At 43.8% G+C, this 20,827-nt stretch overlaps 1 protein-coding gene across 1 annotated transcript in view; it reads left to right on the plus strand.

The window, feature by feature from the left end:
- The first annotated feature begins 228 nt into the window (after positions 1 to 228).
- The window catches only part of Fam124a (family with sequence similarity 124 member A), a 54,386-nt gene continuing 33,787 nt past the window's right edge, over positions 229 to 20,827 (plus strand). The window contains exons 1-2 of the mRNA XM_027928723.2: positions 229 to 351; positions 8,477 to 8,508. Coding sequence (XP_027784524.1) covers positions 284 to 351; positions 8,477 to 8,508 — 100 coding nt within the window. The 5' untranslated portion in view covers positions 229 to 283. The remainder of the gene's footprint in view (positions 352 to 8,476; positions 8,509 to 20,827) is intronic.

Below are 20,827 nucleotides of genomic sequence, written 5' to 3' on the forward strand. Positions count from 1 at the left end.
CGCGCGCGCGCAGATCTCCAAGTGCACACGCGCACACCCTCGCGCTCACCGGTGCACCCCGCGCACACGCGCTCGCCCGGCAGAGCGGCGAGGGGCGGGGCGGGCGCGGCCGCTGGTGCCCGGCCGGGCGCCGCCGGGAGAGGGCGCGGCGCGGGGACGGCGGCTAGAGCCGGAGTTGTTTGCGCGAGCCCGGACTGCGCGTCGCTCCAAGGGAGCGGGGTCGGCTGGAGCCCGGCTGCGCTGGGCTGTGCGGCCTGGAGGGAGCGCGGCCAGGTGGCGCGCCATGGACGCGAAGGTGGGCGGCGGCGGCGAGGAGGAGGAGAACGTGGACTCGGGCGCCGAGACCGGAGGGTGAGCCGCGTGGGGCCGGGCCGCGGGCGGGGGCGTTTTCTGAGTTGTGGTGGCTCTTGGGCAGCCTGGGACCCCCCTGATCCCCGGGGCGGAGCCTGCGCCTCTGAGCGGGGACAGAGGCGCAGTACCGCGTCCCCGGGAATACCCTAGGGGCTGGAGGGGAGGGACGGGGGACCGCTAGCCCCTCCGGGTCATCCCGGGGAGCAGAGCCTCGCGGTCCTCGGCTGCCCGGGGGACAGGACGGGTCCCATCTCTGGGGGAGGAAAGTGGAAGGACCCAAGGGTCAGTGTAATCCCATCCCAGTCCCACTTGTCCTCCGCCATCACGTGAGTGTTAGGCCGATGCAGTGTGCCCTTAGCACCGTCGTTAGAGACTAAAGATGAGCTTGCACTTGTTTCAGCCTTCGGTGAGGACTTTGCTCCTGTAGCTCCGGAGCCCCCGGGAGTCCCGCTCTGAGGATGGGGACCTCAGGAAGAGGGTAGGACACCCGGCAGGCATGAAAGCCTTTCAAAAGTCAGCTGAGACGATGGCATTTCTCACTTTATGACTTTAGTGTGGGACTTTATTCTATGCTACTGAGGCTGCCTCCTCGACTTGCGCCAGCCTCGCACCCCGAACTTCGTCGCCCCTCAGGCCACCTGTCTCAGACAGAACCGCTTGCCTTGAGTACCGGCGGGATGGAAGCGAGGCTGTTATCTGGCCCTGCTTGTTTAAAAAGAAAAGGGGAAAAAAAAAAAGTCCCATTCGCTTCAACAAACTAGAATAATTAGCGCGAACCTTTGGAGACTAATTAGTCCTTTCCCGACAGCACTTTTTTCCTGAGTGGGACAAAAAGCCGAATGTCTTCGGAGATGAATGTCCTTGTAAAGGCCTCCACCCAGCCCCTATCTCTAGAGGATTTTCTCGCGCAGAGTCAGCGCAAAGTGCAGGATGCAAGTGCTGACCCGGAGGAAGGGGTGTCTTTTCCTATCCAGAGTAACCCTGGAAGAGGGCAAGAGCTGCCCAGACTACCGAAAGCCACATTCCTGAAAGGTCAGGGAGGTTTCAAGCTAATCTCAGGGTTTGGCAACCTTGTGAGGGCAGGAAGAGTGTCCAGGCCCAAAATGGACTGGGGATTCTGACCTGACCCCCACACAGCCCTTCCTGCTGTCAACCCCACCCTTCCTTGCAGCCTCCAGATCTGGGACTTTACACTTACTCTGCAGTAGGCTTTCCTGTTATCCTAATTTGGGATTATATCTGGTGGCTTAACCCAATTACTTGTTCTTACACTTTATATATATGGCATTTATTGACTGACTTTATTTATTTATTCAGTGGTGCTAGGGATCAAATTGAGAGCCTTGCTATGCTAGGCAAGCCCTCCACCATTGAGCCACAACCACATCTCCAGCATTTATTTATCAACTTTAATAGAAGAATCTGGGCTTCCCCCTCCCCTGGACCTTGACTGGAAGACACAGAGAGAGATGAACCTGCTACTTTGTAGCTGAGTTAAAGTTCATTAGTTTTCAATTTTACCTAAGACAGACCTTGAAAAAGTTTCTAAGGGCTCTGCCTTAGAGAAGGGAGAGAAAGCCCTGACCCAGAGGGTGACATCACCCCAGGAACTGGGCATCAGCCTGACAGCTGCCAGAACTCCTGGGAGGGTCACATTGATCATGCTGACACCAGAGCTTCTGTTCTCTGCCTCTATTACTACAAAGGGTGGCTGTAACAGGACAAAATTGTTTAAAGCATTCTTACTGCATTGCTAGCATTCTTCAGATAAAATAGCATGGTAAATAATATAATTTCAATGCATGCTTAATAGTTTTGTATTTGCCATATATTCCTATATCTCCTGTGGAAACTGAGTATAAAGTGCATAGAAAGCACACAGTAAATGTTTGCCATCATTATTTTTTAATATTTATTTTTTTTTAGCTTAGTTGGACACAATACCTTTATTTTATTTATTTTTATGTGGTGCTGAGGATCGAACCCAGGTCCTTACATGTGCTAGGCAAGCACTCTACCACTGAGCCACAACCCCAGCCTCATCATTATTATTTTTAAAACAAATTTTTATCTTGTCTCTCTCCCAAACTTTTATGACTATTCTATCAAGTACAAGAATTTAATGTGCCTAATAAGCCTGACCTTATGGAGTCCATCCTCTCTCTAGCCCTGTTTCTCTGCAAGTCCTTTGCACCTGCACCTAGCCACATGTGTCAGGCTTTCCTGATGCCTTGCCTTTGTTAAACTGTCCTCTCTGCCAGCTGTGTCCTTTCCACCTGGCATGCCTGTCCACCTGACGAAACTCTATCCTTGTTTTAAGACACAGCTCAAGTGACACATCCACTATGGCAGTGATCCTTAATTTGAGGTCCACAAATTGCTCCAAGCATGTAAAAAATAATGCACTTTACAGATTTTTATGAAAAGTTAGTTTTTATCTGATTCTTTAGGTAGTCTCTGATTCCTTCCAAATCAAATTTGGGCACAGTATGAGATGTTTCATGGTCAACTCAGGCCTGAGGTCTTGAGAGATAGCCAAGTAAACATGATGAGTCCACAGTGTGGGTAGAGCTTCATCTGGAGCTCAAGGAAGAGGAAGTCTGCATGGTGACATCACCTTTGAGAACTGTCTACCAAACCCTGGACTTGAAGCCCTAGGAGAGATTAAATCAACTCAAGGTCAGCGGGAACATCACTTAGCATTTAGTAAGTGCCACCTACTGTTCTGAGCCTCTAAGTGTTTCATTGGCTCATTGACTCCTGTGACAACTCAGTACCACGGGTGGTCTTTTTTAAGACCAGCCTTGAGAAACCACAGTGTTTAAATGTCAGGTAAAGGAGAAGGAGCTGAAAGGAGCCTGGGAAAGGATCTGCACAAAATAAAAGAATATGATATCCTAAAAGTCAAGGGCAGTTTGAGTTTGGGGGGAAAGAAGGAGAGAGCAGCTGTGCTGCTGAGAAACTATTCAAGATGTGAAGTGTCTTTGGATTAATGGAGATAACAGTGGGGTGGTAGAAGCAGAAGCCAGAGTAGAGTGGCCCCAGAAGGCAATCGAAGGTGAGGAAGAGGTGACAGCTAGAGGGGCATACAGAGGCAGTAGAGGAGGGGAGAGTCAGGCGAGGGGAGTTGTGTTCCTCAACACAGGTCCTGACTGGGCGACTGTTGTGGTTTCTGGAGGCTGGTCGCAAACAACCCACTGCACCAATTTGTTAAACAATTCAAACAGCTGACAGAGGGATTCCATTTAAAGGGAAAGTATAAAGACATAGGAGGAGAGATGCTCTTGTGTAATGTCAGCTTTCTGAAGAAGGGGAGGCAGGCAGACTTCAGACCACAGGTGGATGGATGGGCCTCGGATCAAAGCAGAAGGAGGGAAGGGAAGATAGGGTTTCCAGTCATTGTAAATGCAAACCCCCCCCACACACACACACACACACACATACCATACATACAGGATGATGGAGATTTGAGATTGTTCAGGCAGGGTTGAGGGAGGACCAGTTAAGATGAGTGATTATATATTTACAGAGACAGGAGTGGATTTGCTGTCCCCCACCTTCATCCCCTGGCCGTGCTCAATGAAACCTAGGGGTCAGGCAAGAGAGAGCTAGGGCTGTTTAGGATCATCACAGATTGGGTGCAGGGACATTGTTGCTAGGTAGCTGAAACAAAACGGGAACAACAGACTTTAGGGTATTGTCTAAGAGAATGGTCAGTCCTATTTATCAGATCAAAGAGACAGTTCCAAGCAACTTTGTGAGTCTCACTGGCAGTGACTGTGGTCACTTTGAAAGTTAAATTGCAAGAGCACCTGCCGTGTTCCAACCCTAGCTCCTCTACTTAGGAATCATGGAAACCTGGAGCAGTTAACTTCATCTCCCTGTGTTCTCAGTTTCCCACTCTGTGCAGTGGGGGCATTGATGAGACCTCCTTCACTGGGTGGTTGTGAGGATTAAATGAGTGTGTACATTGAAAGCCCTAAGAACAATGCCTGGAATAAGTCAATCTCAGTCCATGATTCTTTCTTATTATATCATTATTATTAACACAAAGAATACTCCAATTGGTAAAACTAGAATCTTATGTAATAATGGTGAACTTAAGACTGTAGGTTATTTATACTCATCTCAGTAGACATTCCGATACTTTTAAATACATACCTTAAGCAATTTGATCATCATTCAGAACATTCAACAGGCTGCAGGGCATGCCTCACTATCATCATTATTACTGTTTTACAGATGGGGACACAGACCCTCAGAAGGCACATGGCTCTCTAGTGACCTGAATTGAAGCCTGGGTCTCTATCGTGCTTGCCACCTAGTGACTTTGCCTCTTAAGGAAGCTGTTTGAACTGTTTTAACTAATTTTTGTTTTCTGCTCATTTTCTTTTGCTTGGAAGGCTGCCTTTGCCACCTGACCCACCTAATCCAGGCCAAGACTAAAAGCCAACACTAGTCTTCTTTTGTGGTGATTGATGTCACTTTGAAACTCCCATTTTTCCAAACCCACCTGAAAGCAAGTCTTGTGCGTCTGTGTTCTTTCTGTTGGAAAGAACTGGCACAGCAGCTGCAGACGGTGTAAGCCAGCTTTAGAAACAGAATCCCTTAATCAAGGGACAGACAGTTCCTTGTAAATCCAAATAAAAGTCAATGCTTTCTGATGACTTTCATTAGTCATGGCTCCAGGATTTGCCCTGGAAGCTGCTTTTTCACATGTGACCTGACCCAGTGGATTATATTCATTCAGGAGTTTGGTCTCACGTTAATGGACTTCCACTTCTGTGTCAGCTGTCACTGAGCTTCTGACCCATGGCAAGGTCATACCATGCCCTGCCTTTTTGGTGGCCTTCAACTCATACTTCACTGTGACTTAAGAGAGTTTTAAAAATCCATCAGTTGAGAGTTTAAACAGGTGAATGGGGAAAAAAATTGGTGGAATATTAAAATCAGAAAGCTCTTATGCCATAATTTTTCTGGAAAAGAGAATTTAGGAAGATATTATTTTATAAAATTAATGTATGTTTAAATTGGCAAGTAGACTGCTAACAGAGATAAGCTACCATAAGTACAGAAAGTCTTTACATATATGGTCTACACATATAATTATATTTTTTTAGAAAAATTAAGGAACTACATCTTAACTTTTTATTATTGGCACAGATATTAAATATTTGGAAATGCATCTCTGTATATATTAGATATGAGAGACTATGTACTAATCTTTGTATTATTGTACTTATGTGTATCATGTGTTCAGAAATTTCTTAAAATTCATGAACTCATCTTTCATGCTTCATTCTGGCAAGCTTGAATGTCATAGGCAGAGCTATGAATTCTCATGATGTAATTCTCATGATGTATCATGAATTCTCATGATGTAAGAACAATATACAAATCTCAAGGCAGGTACCCAACGGCTCTTCCTTCCCACCCTAAAATGTTGAAGAGTACAAAGTCCTGACCAGATATCTGGTTGTTCTCTGAATTTATTTGAATCTGTTTATGCACACAATGATTGTAAGCTTTACAGTTCATCTTTCCCTGGCAGTATTTCCAGTAAATGATCTGTTGGGGTTATTTGGAATATTAAAAGCTCTGGAAGTGTTCATATCTGGACTTAGTCTGTTTTCCCACTCATGGTAATTCTACGGATAAGAAAAGAAATGTAAAGCTATATTCATAAATATCACTCTGTGCTTTATAAAAGTGAACAATCAAGAACAATCATATAGCCAATAAAAGGGAAATGGTTGAATAAATTATAGAGCATCACTTCCTCTAAAATGATAATTACAGGAGCTATGTAGCAGCATGGTAGGGTGGTGTTGATTGAAAAGAGCAGTTCAAAATTGTATCTCCATCATTGTGGAAACTGTACAAATTTCATCAACTTAGGATCAGAGGCTGGAGAGCAGCGTGAGGGTTCAGGGACTCTTTCCCATTTGCTTTGTTTTGATAGTGGACAGGCATGGAAGTTGGGCTACGGAGCTGGGCTGAGACCATCACCATGGAGTGAGGGGTTTGTGTTTTAACTCTCAAGCTTGAATTTGATCCAGTGAAAGACACCATCAGATTTTGTGCTTTGCAAAGATCGGCTGCTGTATGGGGTGGGGATTGAGCAGACGAATGACTGTTGAAGACTGACCAGTTGGCAGGCCTAACCCAAGCAGTACCCTTTATCCTGAGAGGTGGGGGGGGGGGGATTCTTAGAGGGGCATCAGTTATGCTAGCACCGATCCTAAAATACTACCATTGCACTTTAAGATTCTTGAACTACGTTTCCAGTGTAAATTTCATTCTGCATACATATCCATCTGTACGCAGATCTTTAAAACGTCTGCATATGTGAATCCCATCTGCTTCAGGAGTATTTGGAAAATCCTAGCTGAAACGACTGACACATTTTTAATACAAGAGAAATAGTAATATTGCACATTCTTGTTATATGTTGTATTTGGATAGTCATGAAATTTCTTTAAAGTCTGGCCATCTTAAGATGATCGTATTGCAACAGAATGGTTTTGCTGTTGCATCTACTACAGGGGGTGTTTTGGTGGGCATTCACGGCATTTCTCCATAGTTCCATTTCTAAGTATTGTCTTAAAGTTTATTTATGCCCTGCCTGGCTCCAGAAGGAATTTAAAGTGTCAGTGCTGGGGTTACATATGCTAGATTTCAGGAGGTTGCTTATCATTGATGCTTTTCATCCCCCCTTAGCAGGCATGTCGCCATGCCCTAGCCAAACCATCCTACTTTCCAGCTCATCCCTTGCTACCCACCCTGCACCCTGAGTCCAAACCTTTATCAGTTCTCACTTCCTACCTCCATACAAATAGTACCTCTTTTGCTTTTCAGTTAACCAATTAAAAACTGAATTAGATATGTGCAAAGGCAGTTTGTAATATGTACAGGGATATGCAAATGATAGAAGTTGTTATTCTTTCCAGTTTTAAAATTCAATGACTCTATGACTACTAAAATATTTCATTTGAAAGAGAAAACCACATGCTGTTTTTCTCTCATTTGGTTCCTCTGCAATAAATCAGTGCATTTGGTCTGAGAGATGCAGGTTATTTTAACCAGTAAGAGGCATGCTTCTTGTGATTTTTTTTTCTTTTTCTTTAAGTTTTGTATGTACTTTCAAGAAGCTCAGTGGAAGGAAAATTGGATGATTCAGAAAGGCAACATGAGACCAAGGAAATAAAAGGAGTGTATATCTATAAAATTAAACATAATTAAGCAGTTTATTTGCATAACTATGTCCCCTATCTACCCGGGCAGAATAAATCCCTATGCGCTTAAGTGATTAATTTCCTACCGAGAATAACTATGGGGCACTGGGGGGAGAAAAGAAATAGCTTCTACACCAAATTCCTTTCCAGAGAGGGAAGTCTTAACAACCACGCAAGTAGGGCAGAAATTTAGCAGAGATTAAGCAAGGCAGATCCTTGGCCGGATTCCCATTCTCAATGCCAGCCACAGGTTTTTCAGCATAAAATCCAAATGGGCCATTCACAGAGCCCTAACCCTGCTTTTTCGCTCCCCTACCACAGCCTACATCCCGTTACTCTAATATCCAGCAGGATTTCTTCTCAGTGGAACTGAAATCCATGGAAGCATCCCCGTGTCTTTGGTTCTGTGGGCAAATTAGCAGCCAAGGTTCTGTCCCCTCCCATAGAGATCCTTGGCTGACATCAGCAAATAAACACTCCCCATGGTGTGGTGGAACATTTGAAGGTGCTTATCTGCAGTGGGTTAGTCTTTGGGGAGACGTGAATCTGTTGAAAACTTTGGGGCTTTCTCTTCGGCAAAACAAACCATTTGAAAATTTGCCAGCAAATTAAGAGAGTCCCATAGTCTCATCAGAGGAATCCACAGAGCCTATAGGAAGGACCCCCCACCCCCGTTGCCCCATTTCTCAAGTGCCTTCAAATTTTTGCTTTCAAATTCAGACATAACTATAGTTTGCACAGAATGAACCTCAGCACTGTAGTTTTCTAGTGGTGACATTTCTTTACCAGTCAAATGCTGTCCCCACTGTTTCAACTTGTAGCTTGAATAAGTCATGCAGATAAACAAAAATGACGTGTATTCCTATTAATACGGAGCTCTTGTGTTTCAGGTCTGACTACAGCCACCTGTCCTCTACCAGCAGTAAGTATTTTTAAAAGTCTTTCCACATTGTGTTTACAGTCCCCCTTGGGGTCAATGCCACAGGGGCCATCTATGTAGTACATGTTGAATTGGAAGTAGTGATCAACAAAGGGGTCCTGGACAAAGAACAATATGGGAACCTCGAACCCTGAGACTGGAGGCTTTTCCTGGAGAATTTGATCAGACCTTGTTTTCAGTACTGGATAGGCCCCTCCTGTGCCTGCAGAAACTCAGATTGAAGGATGTGCCCCAGGCTTTACCAGCTGCTTTCAGATGCTACTAGGAACACCTTCCCAGAGCAGCCTTAACTCATCCATTGGGCCCCCCTCCATCGAGTACCTCGTCCTATTCCCACAGGCTAACAGAAAACTCAGAGCACAGCCACTGCGTCCTTTGGGCTGTTCTAACTCATCTCTGGGCAAATGTCTTCCCTTGTATTTCTGCCTCTGTGGGCAAATGTCACTGTCTCCTAATATGGAAGAAATGCCACCTGTGGCACAAATCCTGCTAGTGTGTTAACACCACCATCATAGACTCTCATTAGGCAATTTAGCTCTCATTTCTCACTTAAATGCGGCTAAAAAGAATGTAGATATTTCTACCAAACCATCTTTCTGTATTTGTAACTCTTATATTACAAGTGAACATTATATGTGGTTAAAAAAAAAGATAGGAAATATGCTTATAAAGATGCTCTGAACTTTTTTAAAAAAGTGTTTATATTTAATATTAAAATACAAGTAAATGTATTCATGATAAATGATCCCTGGTGTCTATAAAGAATTTATAGAGATTAAAACCACTATATCAAAGCCATTCAGATCAATTCAACCCTTACTTTAAAATTAAAAAAAAATAAGATTTACAATAAGAGCCTTGATTTTTTTTAAAATCAGTAAATACTGAATTGTTCTGCCCTATCTCACTATCCTGTTAAAACTCTTAATTCTAAATAGTTCCCCAGTGGAGAGACACTTAATTGGATTATTCTATTTATTGATGTTCTGGCTTAGTTTCCCTTTGCAATAAGGGACTATGGGAAAGCTGCGTGTCTAGAATTGTAATTTAGTGTCAAATTATATTTAGTTATTAGTATAACTGCAGTGAGCAATTTCTGATCATTTTTAGCCAACCAGAGACCCATCGTTGCCCCATAGTTATTAAGAACCATTAGTAATCATGAAAATAATGCTCCAGTGATTTGCACTCATTCCCTGGAGCTTTTCTATTCCTGAAATCAGAGACAGCCTCTTGAACTCTCTGTCTCCCTGCCGCCATTTTCATTCCACTTAGTTTGGCCCAGAGGCTACATTTCTTTAAGAATGATTTTTCTAAAACACTTGCATGAAGCCTTTGCTCAGTTCATAGCTCTCAAATCAGTCCTCTGGGTCACAACAAAGCACCTCCCTAGTCAGCGAAACTGGTAATTTGGTTTGGGATGTTTTCTTCTCAGTTATTTTAATTGCAGTCTGAGTTGGAAATTCTCTTAGTACAGCTGGGATCAATACCCTGTTATTGCTCTTCCTTTCTCCTTTAAATATTGTAGTTCTGCCTCACTCTTCAGAGATGAGACTTCTTGGTGAGTGTATATGTGTGAGTATATGTGTGTGTTTTGGTTAGGAAATGTGTTTGGTTACAAGTACAAAGAAAAAAATGGTTAAGCACGTAAGGATTTGTTTTCCTCTATCATTTAAGAAGAAAAAAAGCACAGAGGAGGCAAGTTCAGGTCTGATGTAGAAGTTCCTCCAGTCATTCTGCCACACCACTCTCAGCTTTGGGCTTCCATCCTCAGGGTTGCCTCAGAGTTACAATAAGGATGCCTGCACCATAGCCATTACATCCTTTTCTCAGCAAGAAGAAAGAAAAAGGAAGATCAGAGGGCACTTGCTGGCTGGGTCATCCCTTTTTTTTTTGGTACTGAGGATTGAACATAGGGGCTCACTGAGCCACATGTTTTGTATTTTATTTAGAGACAGGGTCTCACTGAGTTGCTCAGCACCTTGCTGTTGCTGAGGCTGGCTTTGAATCCCAAATCCTCCTGCCTCAGCCTCCTGAGCCGCTGTGATTACAGGTGTGAGCCACTGTTCCCAGTTGGGTCATTTTTAAGGAGTCTTTCAAAGACTCTACCCAGCAGTTACTCTTATCTCTTTGGACTAGATGTTGGTTACGTATTTCTCTCTAGTTACAAGGGGTTCTGGACAACATTGTTTTCTTTGACTACATTGCTATCCCTAATGCATTTCAGGTAGTAAAGAAGGAGAGTGGATACTGATGGGTCTTGCCTGCATCAGCACCCAGCTAGGAGCATAAATCCTGCCCCTACCCGCATGCAGGAGAAGGCCCTTTGATCAGTCAGTGGAATATAACAGAGTAAACTTTATGAAAAGAAAAGAAAAAAAGAAGTTTAAGTCAGGAGTCTTCAATCCACCCTTAAAAAAAAAAAAAAGTATTTTCCAAGTAGATTGTTAAAACAACAGTTTTCAGCTGGGTACGGTGGCGCACGACTATAATCCCAGCAGCTCGGGGGGCTGAGGGAGGAGGATTCAAAGTTCAAAACCAGCCTCAGCAAAAGCGAGATGCTAAGCAACTCAGTGAGACTCTGTCTCTAAATAAAATACAAAATAGCCTGGGGATGTGGCTCAGTGGTGGAGTGCTCCTGAGTTCAATCCCCGATTCCAAAAATAAACAAATAAATAAATAACATTTTTCCACAAACTATATGATCATACTCAAGGGGCTAAGTAGAGAGAGGATTTGTTGTTTGTCCTGAAACACCGTTACTAGGCCACTCTTCTGTGTGGCCAGCAGGGTTGAAGGGCTGCCCTGCAGACCCCATCTGTTGGTCCAGGAGCAATGCACCTGCACCTCATTGTCTTTCCACCTCCACGGTCAGCCTCTCTTGATGGAATGGCCTGTTTCTGAATGACTCCTGGTTCCTAGTTGGGACTTAGGCATCAGTGCTGATCATTTCATATTAGAAAATGGACTTGCCTGCGTCTGTGAGGGCCCTTACTCAACATTCCTTTATCTATGCATGAGCTCACAGGAGCTTCCTGGGCTCGCCAGCCTCAGTACCGGGCTTGATGCCTGTTTTTCTGCAACTGGGTTTTTATTGCCAGGCATGACCTTGAGAGCTGCCTGCAAAGAACACCAGTCACTCTATTTGGTTCTTTTCCTTCAAAATGCGGGGGGTGGGGGCTGCCTTCTCATGCTGCTTGTCTTGATAGGAACAAAAGAAAGGTCATCTCTAAGGGAGAGGTACAGAATAGTGGTGTGGTGACATGTTATAAGTCTTCGTCCCTCATGAAAATAGAAAGAAGACCAGTAGAACAGAGGAAAGGGACCAGCAGAAGGAGGAGGACAGGGAAAGGGGAGGTACTGGGGAATGATGTGGGCCAGATTATATTATTATATGTGTTCACATATAAAGAAGTAACAACTAATCCCGTGATTATGTATAACTATAAATATAACAGTAAAAAATATGGAAAACGGGTAAGTTCTAGTTCTGTTCAACCACAAGTTAGCTTCATGCTTTCTGACCATTTACCTTCTGTCTTAGTCCAATTTCTTTTGTTATAACAAAATGCCTGAGACTGGTCACTTTATAAAGAAAAGGGGTTTATTTAGCTCACGGGGTTATCTGTTTGGCTTGGCAAGGTCCTCATACAGCATTACAATGATGCATGTGGAAGAAATTGGGTGGTGAGACAGGAACCCAGAGGACTGGTTGTTGCTCTTTAGTAGCAACCCACAACTGGGGAGCTAACTGAGGTGCCATAAGAACTACATTAATCCCTTCTGAGTACAACACCCCCCAACGACCTGTTTACCTCTCAGTGGGCCTCTCTATTTAAGTCCTACCACCTCCCACATCTCCACACTGGGAACCAAGCCTCCTGCACATGAACCCTGGGGTTTGCCCCCTATCAAGGGCAACCATAGTACCCCCTTTGGGCCTCGGTTTCCTCCTCTGTTGCATGATGTGGTTGGACAGGATGCCCCTAAGGACCCTCCAGAAGCTCTAGAATGCTAAGTTATGACCATCTTAGAAACTCCTCTAAAAACAGAATGAAGAAAGAAGAGAGGAGGAGGAGAGGAGGGAGCAGTCTGTACCTTTTCTCTTTGTTCTCTCTTGAATAAAAATCTAGAGGACTCTAAGGTTCATCCTTAAGTGAGGGCTGTCAAGAAGCCATCGGAGCTTCTCAACACTGTGAGCTGCCTCTGAGTCAGTAATGGTAGAGAGACTGAAGGAAGAGACAGCGCTGCTCTTTCCCCCACCCCATAAAGAAATGCCCGGGTCAAGGGCAGAAGAGGGCATGGGGACGGTTGGGCATCATCCTCTTCCTCAGCCTCACTGATTCCAGAATCCCACTTCTACTGCCTATGTCCTTTGTCACTTGCTGTCCAACTCCGGCGGGAGTGCTGAGGGCCCTGGTTTTGTTTGGGTGAATTTTTCCCAGATACACCTGGTCCATTTGCCTTTCTCAGATTACCAGAGAGGTCAGGCTTCTCCTTTATGCCTCCTGAAAAGCTAAACATAGTGTTGGTGCCCAGGTGATCTCAGTAAGTCCCCATACTTCCTAAGGAAGATTGAGTTTAATTTATACTCTCAGACTGTTAGGTTGTTGTTCCAGAAATCTGGTGAGAAGATCACCAAGCCATAATGGCACAATTTGCATTATTAAGTGATTTGAATAAAAGGGGGAATTTTTGTAAGTAGGATAAAACAAAAACAACAATTATGCCAGGGGAAAAAAAATACCAAGAGTGCCACATAATACTAATGAAATTCCCATCACGTGTGATTGAATATTTCCATTTAAATAAAGATCTTACTCATACTTGAAGAATTACTCTTAGAAGATATTGGGAGCTTAAACATTTTTAGAAATGTATAATGTGTCTTAAGGATATCTGGCCCCAGAATCATGCCAATAGGATGTCATCAAAGAATGAACTGGTTCTACCTGAGGCTGTTCTGAAGGAAACTTCTCTACTTGCCCTCCTAATTTCAGTCCTAAAACGGTTCCACCTCAAAAGTGAGGATAGTCACTAACTCTTTACCTAACACCTTGCAAACTGCTGGTGACAGCAGGAATGCCTTGTGGCTTTATGCCCTTCCTACTGTTGCTGCTGGCAGGTGGGGTCTGCACAAGCTGCCGACCTCTGCAGCCAAGAAACGTGTTGCAGCCCTTAATGGTGGGCCGTGCCCTCCAGTGTTGCAGCAGACCCCAGAAGCTCACCACCGATTTCTTCTTTCTGGGTTCTTATTTCATGAATTTGAAGAATGAAATCCACACACAAAGATGAGTGTAAGTAGGCTTTGTTAAAGTGTCAATGGAAGCAGAACTCCCACAGGGTGAGAGGAGACCCAGTAGCGGTTGTCCCCTGAGTGTGCTAGTCTAGGGGTTTATTTAGTGCTTAGGTCAATGCTATTGGTCCAGATTTATGCTAATCAGAGTTTGGAAAAGTACTAGTGCACTTGGCTAACCCTGCAATCCCATTCAGGTCAGTTCCACTTCTATTTTCCTACCACTTGTGGGGAAGCTAGAGGTTGAGATCACTGGACCGTGGATGCTCAGGGCTTCAGGGCCCATGGGTGCTATGCAGAACAGGCCTTGGCATCCACCAGTTCAGGCTGCTGCAGTGCTACAGGTTGGTGCACCCTGGCTTGCCTTGGCATGGGCTCACCCTCCCTGGGCTGGTGGGCTCCATGCAGCTGTGGCCCATGCTTGCTGTCCACACTTCAGCCCTGTTTGGTCCACCTCCCCACAGCACCAGGACAATAACTTGGCTTCAGTACTTCTCAAAGCACAGGTGGAAGCTGGTCATGATGGCATACACCTGTAATCCCAGGTACTTGGGAGGCTGAGGCAGGAGGTTGCTAGTGCAAGACCAGCCTGGGCAACTCAGCAAGAGACTGTCTCAAAATACAAAGGTGTAAATATAGCTCAGCTGTGGTGGGCCTCTGGGGATGCAGTCCCCAGTACCCAGAACAAAAATACCCACAAATTGTCAAAGATGAATCGAAGTGATACCGAGGGTATGTCCCAGCCTCTGGGCAACATTCTGAGGAATTCTCTGGTCTGAGGAAATCAGGGAGGAATGGCCATGGACAATGTGCTTTGCTGATCTGAGCCTGGGAACGTGTCATGAACTGGGTAAAGAAAAGAACAGGAGTCCCTGGATTTGTTCTTCAGCCTGCTCAGACCTCAAATTCTTTCTCTCCTTTTTTTCCAGACTTTTCTTTCCCCAACTTCCTGAGCTGTCTTTCCAGGGACTCAGGCCCAGTTCCCTGCTCACGTCCTCACTGCTGCCCCAGAGCTTCCATGGGCTGTAGGTCCAATGGAGTCGTACCCTATTGAATGTGCTCCTAAGTCCCTTCGTGGTCAATGGTCACTCGGCTACCTTGTCGCCGGGGCATAGAGACACGGAGTCAACACACAGACTCCGGAGCTGGTGAGAGAACTGGCTGGAGACCCACCTCAGGTCGTTGTCCAGGAGCTCAGTTTCTTTTTGGAATGCACACAACTGTTATAGGGTTCTAGTGGGGCTTGCCTGTCAATCATACATAAGCAAGACAATATCCATAAGCCCATCATCTTCTGCCTAACATAACTGCACTGTTAGGAAACTCTAAATATTGCTGTCGTGGCGGAAAGCAATCTGGAAGGGTCTTTGGCCCTTACTGAGTCAGGGGTTTCATGCCCTGAAGCCCCTGACTCTCGGTTTCCTGGCCGGGCAGTTTGGCAATGCCAACCACAAGTGCTGAGGATGGGGTTTCACCCCATCCTGCAGGCGCTCCTGTCAGGCCTCAAGGAAGGTGGATATTTCAAGCACTTCCGAGCTGCTGGTAGCTGCTAGCTGGGACTGAAAGTTATTCCAACACCCTAGGACTTTCCTAGGACCATGATGTCTGTGAACTTCCCTTGAGGGAAGTTCCCAAATAGGCCCAGCTGGTGCTCTGGGCCTCTGAACACACTCTCATCTCAAGGGAAAAGGATCAGGTGGATCACAGGTGTTTTTCAAGTTGAAAAATCCAGGCATCTCAGCTGATGGTAAGGCCCTCTAACTAGTTTGGAGCCAATATAAGGGCTTGTCAATTAATTCTTCTCTATTGTTCCTGGGAAAACATCTCCTCCCTCCTGGGGATCTCTTTTCCTGCATGTGTATCCCTCCAATTAAATACTATCATCTCCCTTTAATTTCTCAGTAGTTTCAGCTCTTATTCCAAGTTCAGGATACTGAGGCATCGTATGTTTTGATTTTGGCATTGACCACATTTGCACGATCCCTTAGTGTTTTAGAGAGAAACCTGAGCTCATTGTGCTGTAATTTAGGAGTTTGAAAAGCAACACACTAAACACAATTTCATTGTGTCAAGGACATATCAAGGAATGAACTTGTTCTATCTGAGGCTGTTCTGAACTCTAGTACTTATCACTGATGAGGAATATCTGAACAGATGTGATGTTTCCAAGTTCAAGAGCTTAATGCAGTCTTGGTTTAATGGAATATTTGTTATTTTGCTTCTGTTTTTATTAGAGAAGATAACTGTTAATCAGTTTTGTTCACTGTAGAGCCAGTTTTGATCAGGTCCCCTGAAAAGGAAGATCAGTATTTTGGAAGAACAACAGTGGTCAGTTTAACTTTGATCCATTCATGGACATTATAATCTTTATTTTTTCCTTCTGTGTACAATACTTTATCCCATATCTTTCTTCGAATGAATATTATTTCAGAGTCTTATTCCATAAGATCTGGGCAAAGCTCATTAATTTATCTTTCTTTCCATTAATCTTCATGAAGAACAATATTAACCATTGAGCTAGTTTAATTTGGTGGTTAACATCGAGTTGGCAATGTGCTCAGGCTTGTGGGTAAACTAAAAACTACCTATTCCATCCGCAGCTTCACACCCCTGCTAACTACAGACAAGTCACCAATATTTTCTAAATTAGAATGTGGCCTCCTAGAGAAAGTTACTCGTTGGGGTATCTCAATTTAGCTCTCTCACTTTTTTCATCTATTTCTACTTCCTCAATTTCCAAAAGCTTTATTAATAATGCTAGTGATATTGTTTGGCATGCTGTTATAAACCCAACAGACATGAAACAAACTGAAGCATTGGAGCAACGATGTATTTATTTCCACATGGAAGAAAATCATAGGCTTCCAACTCCACAAAGTTGAGTGTGCAACTTTCAGCAAATGAGTCCCAAATAAAAAGTCTTCCCATTTTTATTGTGTTGAAGGCCATGTTATAGCACAACAATAGTGTCCACACATAGCATTATTCCCAAAAGAGATTCAGGGTGTACTGCACAGCTGGATTGGCTCTGAGTCATCTTGATATATGGCCATGGCTGCAGAGACAGTGAGAAACCACTAAGAGGCAGTGCACATGGACAGATCAATCTGATCTCATCCACTCTTCCCTCCAAAGTGAGTACAGGATTAAAGACATTACTTAGAAGTTTCTATTGCATTCCTTGGCCTGGGCATCTGAGATACCTACAACTGCTGTGCCTGTAACTGAGTGGGAGAGCACCCTTAGGGCTGCTTCTTCCCATGCCAGAGGACAACGGCTGCACTCCAGCTTGTCCTAACCAGGGAAAGATGAATCTGCTGGAAGCAGCTCTTCCCATGACCCTACATGTTGAGGCCTTCTGCCACAAGGATGTTCCTGGACCTTCCTGTTAGGATTGGAGCTATGTAGCTTGTAGGTGACACTAACAAAAAGGTCACAGGCCTGAAAGCACCATTTGTGGCATGTCTGGGTATTGCAACTACTCAAGAGGAGACTTATCTGCAGCCTCAGAACCACAGAACACAAACAGTTATGGACTGGGTATCCCACTGGTCTCGTCAGCTGCCCAGAGAAGGTATTCTTAGCTTAGAAGAACACATATAATTACCAAACTAGAAAATTTGCTGCTTGGAGTGTGGTCCATGAGCCACCATATCATCGCAGAAATGCAGAATCCCGGGTCCCACCCCTGAGCCAAATGAGTTGCATACACTGAAAGTTTAAGGAGTCCTAAGCCAGCCTATCTCCTCATTAATCAAAACTGCTCTTCAATCATCCCTGTTATATGTGGCTTATCTAAACTTCTTACAGTTAGATTCCAATTTAATACTGTAATCTATGGACTCTAGGACCTATATAACATCTGGATGGGAATTTCTCATTTGATAAATATTTGAATTATTTTATTAATAATTTTAGAAAAATAAAATTGCGTTCTTTCACTAAGCATGATTCATTTAAAACACAGAATATGTCCCTTATGTTTTGGGACTTTTGAGAAGCAGGAGGCAGTGTTACTTGTAGGATCCTGAGAGTTGCAATGAGATTAAATTAAACAACTGAGGCCAAAAACATTTGTGCATTTAGACGGTTATTTGATGGTGTAGAGTCTATGTTTTTCCTGAATAGGAGCCTGAAAAGCTAGACTATATTACTGTTTGACAGTTGATAAGAAAAAAGCAATAAGCAAAGATAGGCATCAGGAAATCAAAGGGTGAGGACAATATACCACAACAGACAACCCCTTTGATGCTTTGCTACACTGACATCCGTTTCCCAAAAAAATATGGTGTAGTCCTTCTGGCTTCAAAGATAAGTTTTAATTGTATAACTTCAACCACACAGAAGGTGTCGATTATTACCCAGGATATGAAAGAAAAATGGAGACAGACTTTCCTGACAGCATTTTCCCTGAGAAGCTGAAGTGCCACTCCAGGGACATCTGGTTTACCTGGGCCGTCAGTCCCCCAAGGGAAGGAAAAAGGAGGGGCACAGAGTGAGTAGCTGCCACCACACCTGCCCTCGATGTGCCTGGTGCGTTTCTTAATTTTAGAGCAATTTTTATTACTCGAGTAATACATGGTAACTATAGGTAACTATGGAAAATTCAGAAAATACAAATTGACACTCACCCAGAAACAACCATTATTCATGATTTGATGTCTGCCTTAATAGATTTTTTTCTAGGTGAGCACTCTACCGCTGAGCCACAACCACAGCCCTAGATTTTTTTCTGAGCATCTATATACCCATAGATAGATTTATCATTACCCAGACTGGCATTACGTGAATTTTATAGTCTAACTTCCTCACCAGCTATATTACAAGTATCTTTACCTGTCAGGAACTAACTTGTACAGCAGTGTGTGTGTGTGTGTGTGTGTGTGTGTGTGTGTACAGTATTGTGTCTGCACTGTGCTGTATTCACCGGTGCCCTAGTGTAGGTCATATGGCTCTAGACACTCTTTCACTATTACAAAACTCTATTGCACTGAGTCTTTGTAAATATCCTGCATTATGAAGATTAACTCCTACAAGTGAAATTGCTGGGATAAAAAGATATGCAGTTTGTAAAGCTTCTGATATTTTCCAAAAGTGCATTTTACTCTCCCATTGATGTATGAACAAGCTAGGGTCTCATAAAAATTGTGGTTTAATGTACAAAAAGGAGGTATGAGTGTGCACATGTGTGTATGTAGACATATGTGTGTATCTCATATATATCATTTATGTATTTATATAATACACTATATATATGTGTGTGTGTGTGTGCATATATACAATGCTATATACAATGGACAGAATTGCTCCTCTGTGGAATGTTATGAACAGGGAGACTCTCAGGCTTTGGAGATGATCAGGTTGATGTCTTTTCATTTCTCTCGCTGACAGTGTGGTATTCACTTCACTCCCAGTCCCACCTCAGGCAATAGTAATGGCTATCGCAAAACCATCATTGCTCTGCACAGGCTTTACGGGAAGTGTTTCCACTCCAGCAGTTTTTATCTTTATTCAGTATCTATACTGCTCTCTTTAATGTCTGATGGGATAATAAGTTGGAAGTATTTGGGGAATATTATGCAAAAAGACAGATCATAACCACTGAGGGCCTCCAATACTCAGAATGGACTAATAATGCTAAGAGAAACCCATCGGTCTCCTTCTGCCTTTCTTTTCTCTTTCTGCATATTTATTAAACTGCTATTTTGGACAACACAATGGTTATGGAAGGGAAGGAATGTTCTATCTGTTTTCACTCCCTCTCTTATTTTTATCTCACCCTAACATCTTCTGACATTATTATGGGCTCATAAAGGTAGTGAGGTTGAGCTGTTCAACCTGTGTTTGGAAGACTGGTTTTCCCTTTTTGTAGCAAGAATAGTCACAAGAAGCCTTTGCTTTGTCTGTTATGGGGAGAATTGGGCTTTCTCTGTGATTTCATAGTTCATCTGCAATTTGCCTCAGTCTGGAGCATCGTGAGGCTGAAATGTGTGAGGTCAGAGATCACCTGGACTAGATTCCAAGGTCTATGAGATGACATGTTTAAGCTGTCACCATCAGTTGGTGTCTCCAAAAGCCTCGCTCTTGCAATAAAGAGCCTTGCCATTCCAGCTGTTTCGTCTGCTGTGAGTTCAAAGAAATAACTTCAGAAACTTGAAAACTGGGTTTATCTTTCCCATTGCCCCCTGAAGCAGTGGACAGTCATGTCTCTATAAGTGGAGGGTCCCAGGGAGTAGAAAATTTCCCAGGAGAAGGGAAAGCTCATGAACTATCTCTACATTTCAAACTGTAACATGTGGAACTTACATTGGTATTTTTCTTTAATCTGTCCTATGAGAATGCCTTGCCCTCTCAGATAGTAAACTGCTCAAGGACAAGGTCAGGGTGTGTCTCCTGCTACTTTGTGGTCCTTGGAACCTTTAGCAGGCTTGGGCACCTTAGGACTGAGGCAGCTGAGATATAAAGGTCGGAGCCCCAAAGTGGGAGCTAGGAGATGGTCCTTGTGTCTCTACATGGGCTGTTGGCTAAATGGCCAACTTGGGCAAGTTGCCTGACTTCACCTGTAAACCAGGGACCTGAGTGAAAAGTCTCACCTGTGTTTAATTTTCTAGTCATGTCCAGTAAGCTTGCTCTCCAAATGGGCCCCAAAGTCCATATTTCCTAAGGAAACTTAGAAACAAGGATAGAAACACACACACTGCTGTTCAAATCAGTTTCCTGACAGGTAAAGATCATTTTCAAATTGGCAAAGCATTTGAATATTCCACTGAATTTTAGGCCAAAAAAAAGTGAGTTCCCAAGTTCCATTTCCTACATTCCTAGTTTAATCCTGGACAAAGCCAGTGCCAGATTTCATTATTGACTTTTCTGCTCTAGCATCCAGGATGTATCTTATTAGCAGAGGCATAATGTCTTTTCTTAAAACAGATGTAATAGGTAATCATTGTTTGGTCTGATTTCTCAACATCCTGCCAGAATAAATTCCTTTTTAAAATAAATCTTCAT

This window comes from Marmota flaviventris, chromosome 4 (genome assembly GCF_047511675.1).
Source record: "Marmota flaviventris isolate mMarFla1 chromosome 4, mMarFla1.hap1, whole genome shotgun sequence".
Taxonomy (NCBI): domain Eukaryota; kingdom Metazoa; phylum Chordata; class Mammalia; order Rodentia; family Sciuridae; genus Marmota; species Marmota flaviventris.